Below are 3,130 nucleotides of genomic sequence, written 5' to 3'. Positions count from 1 at the left end.
ATAATAATAATAATAATAAATTATCTATGAATTGATCATGGCATTTTCATGTACATATCAGGAACAATCAGCACCGCACAAGCAGATAGGGAAGCTCTGGCACACCAGGAGACAGGTGGCCCACAGTGTTCCACACATGTATAATAATAATAATAATAAATTATCTATGAATTGATCATGGCATTTTCATGTACATATCAGGAACAATCAGCACCGCACAAGCAGATAGGGAAGCTCTGGCACACCAGGAGACAGGTGGCCCACAGTGTTCCACACATGAGTGAAATGTGTATTTTTTTTAGTGGACTAGTAGCTCATGCCTTCTCTGCAGGGTTGTCTGTGATACTTACATTTGATCCCATCTTCCTAAGCATAAGCAGGACTCTCACTTTCTGCTGAATATACATCTCCTCCGGACTCTTCCCGGGGACACCCTCACGGTTCATTCCCCTCCTCCCAGTTCTCGAGGCTCCTAAATACATAGAACCATCAAGACAAAAAGGAGCGATAACAGAAGAATAAGCAGCAAGAAAATACATTGACTACTAACAGCCAAAGCCGTTCCCACCTCTCCCTGCGTAGGAGCTCTCTGGTCAGGCCTAGCTCTGCCCAGTACATCATTCAGATGCCATCAACACAGACAACTTTGTCAAAATGAATCTCCAGGCAACCTTCAGGTGCAGCAGTAAACTAGTGAAACTGACAAGGTCATTCTTTATAGGTCATTCTTCAACAAAACTTCATCAGAAGGAAATGATAGAGGTGCAGCCCTGTGTACACACCAATAGCTTTTGTCACAGAATTAGGTGACATGTATTTCAGTTACTGAACCTAGCCCTCTCTTCCCAAGAAAGCCTTGCTTATTTTTTAGTAAATAATCCCAAATTAGCAGAACAGTATAACATGGTTGCTAGTTTAATCAGAGATGCTGGTATTAATTTGCAATTGAAAGTTAAACAATGAAGCAATACATAGATCAGAGCTCATTCACAGTGTTTCCCAGTTTCTCCAGACCACACAGATAAACTAACAGCAGTAAAATGAAGAAAGACCCAACAGTACCTGCTTCCCTGGTAACCTCGGGCAATGAGAACGTTCAGCCGGAGTGGCCAGGAAGAAGAAATCAAAGCTCTTATTTGGGCTTTGGGTAAAGCATGTAGGGACCACCTGTAACAGAGACACCAGACACTGGAATACCTAATTTTCTGGCAACATACAGACCTTATAATTTCTGTTACACTTATTTTAATAATTCCTGTTCCATTTGTTCTGTTATTCTGTTAAATAATTCCTGTTCCATTTGTTTAAATAAACATCATATTCTTACTAACTTTTGCACAAATAGTTTAACCAATACCCAATGCTTTGTTTGGCAATTTATGTTGCTACTGTTAGCTAATTCATCTGAAATAAATCACATTGACTTAACAGTCCTGGAGAACATACAGTTGGATGAAAAAAGTTGTAGCTATTCTTGAAAAGGGTAAGGGTACAGTTGTATATCCAAAAGTACTATGATGCTTTAGAAATACCAACTAAAATTAAAGTGACAAGAATCTAGTGATAAGGACCTATCACTAGATAAACACAAGTATAAACACTGGATGATCTTGAAGAAAGCACTTCTAAGCCAGATGCACGTAGCTTTAACATACTGGGCATCAAATTCATCTCCTTTTTGCCTTGAACCCTCTAGGCAGCCTTAAGCAACCCACCTCTTTGCCTTTGCTCATGTACAATATGGGAATGTTGGCCTACCTTACAAGGCTGTTTCAAGGATTAGCAAATTAATGTCTGTGAAGCTCAAACACTGAACAGGCTATATAAATGCTAAGTTAAAAAAAGGTAAAGGTTTCCCTTGCTCGAAAGCCAGTCAAATCCAACTCTAGGAGGTGGTGCTCATTTCCAAGCTGAAGAGCCAGCACTGTCCGAAGACGTTTCCGTGGTCATGTGGCCGGCATGACTAAATGCTGAGGTGCATGAAACGCTGTTATCTTCCCACCGAAGCGGTACCTGTTTATCTACTTGCAATTTTTTGCTTTTGAACTGCTAGGTTGGCAGGAGCTGGGGCCAGAGACGGGAGCTCATTCTGTCATGTGGCATTAGGGTCTCGAACTGCCGAACTACAAACCTTACGGTCTGCGACTCAGCACTTTAACTTCTGAGCCACCGTGCCCCCTGTAAATGCTAAGTACTTCATGTTAACTCGTTCAAGGTGACCAGATGTTCCTGACGGGACCTCAGAAACCATTCTGACTATACCATTAGACTCCTCACTTTGTCAGGAATGGCTCCACAAATATCAAATTCCCTTTTCCAGAGAGCCATCAAAGTTCAAGTAGCTCTAAGAAACCTTGCAACATTTATTGAGCATGAGTGGCTGATTATGACCATTGGGGGGGGTGAGATGGGGAGGACGGATGTTTGCATGAGACATAAACTAACCATTAAATTTTAATACATTTTGGTGGAAAGCTGTTACTGAACAGGAAGGTCACTCTGGGAACGGAGTAAATGATTCCACAGAAGAGGAAACGTATCTTGAGAAAGGGGAAAGAAATTAGTATTTTTTAAAAAATCTTCCAGCAGGTGGCACTGCTTACAAGAATCTAGAAACCAAACACTGCATAGATGACCTTAATCTATATGCAGCAACCTTCCTCTCTCTGTTACTAACCAAAGACAGAGGTGGAAGGAGTCAAAGCGAGACTAAAATGGAAAGAGAGGAAACTGAAATAATCTGAATTCAGTTCAGGCAGCCACTGGATTGCTTTTTCCTGCATTGTCCCTGACAAGTTAGTCAAGACAGCATTTAAGCTTGCATGCATGCCTCTACATGTTCTAGACAACAAACTATCTCATCATAGGAAAACTTTAAGACATTATTCCAAGTGTCTGGGTTTTTGGGTTGCCCTTGCTTCAACAAGCAGAGAAGCCTGTTTCTGTGACAGAGACTAGGGAACACTGTTGAAAGTTAACACGAGCCAAACTGCCAACCAGCAGAATCACCAAAAATAGACTTAAAAGGTCATTCTAAGGTGGGCTAGTTGTACATTCATGTTAACCATCCCTCCTCTGGCCCTGGTGGCTATATTTACGTTCATAAGGTCACAGCAAAAGGCAAAAGGTG

General features: G+C 41.4%; 1 protein-coding gene across 1 annotated transcript in view; it reads right to left on the bottom strand.

The window, feature by feature from the left end:
• CTNNBIP1 (catenin beta interacting protein 1) overlaps positions 1–3,130 on the bottom strand; it is a 25,628-nt gene that overhangs the window by 19,857 nt on the left and 2,641 nt on the right. The window contains exons 2-3 of the mRNA XM_015407676.1: positions 1,063–1,167; positions 351–472 (exon numbers count right to left, since the gene is read on the bottom strand). Coding sequence (XP_015263162.1) covers positions 351–446 — 96 coding nt within the window. The 5' untranslated portion in view covers positions 447–472; positions 1,063–1,167. The remainder of the gene's footprint in view (positions 1–350; positions 473–1,062; positions 1,168–3,130) is intronic.

This window comes from Gekko japonicus, unplaced genomic scaffold (assembly GCF_001447785.1).
Source record: "Gekko japonicus isolate JY-2015 unplaced genomic scaffold, Gekko_japonicus_V1.1 scaffold1533, whole genome shotgun sequence".
Classification (NCBI taxonomy): Eukaryota; Metazoa; Chordata; class Lepidosauria; order Squamata; family Gekkonidae; genus Gekko; species Gekko japonicus.
This window is presented reverse-complemented; position numbering and strand designations above follow the sequence as displayed.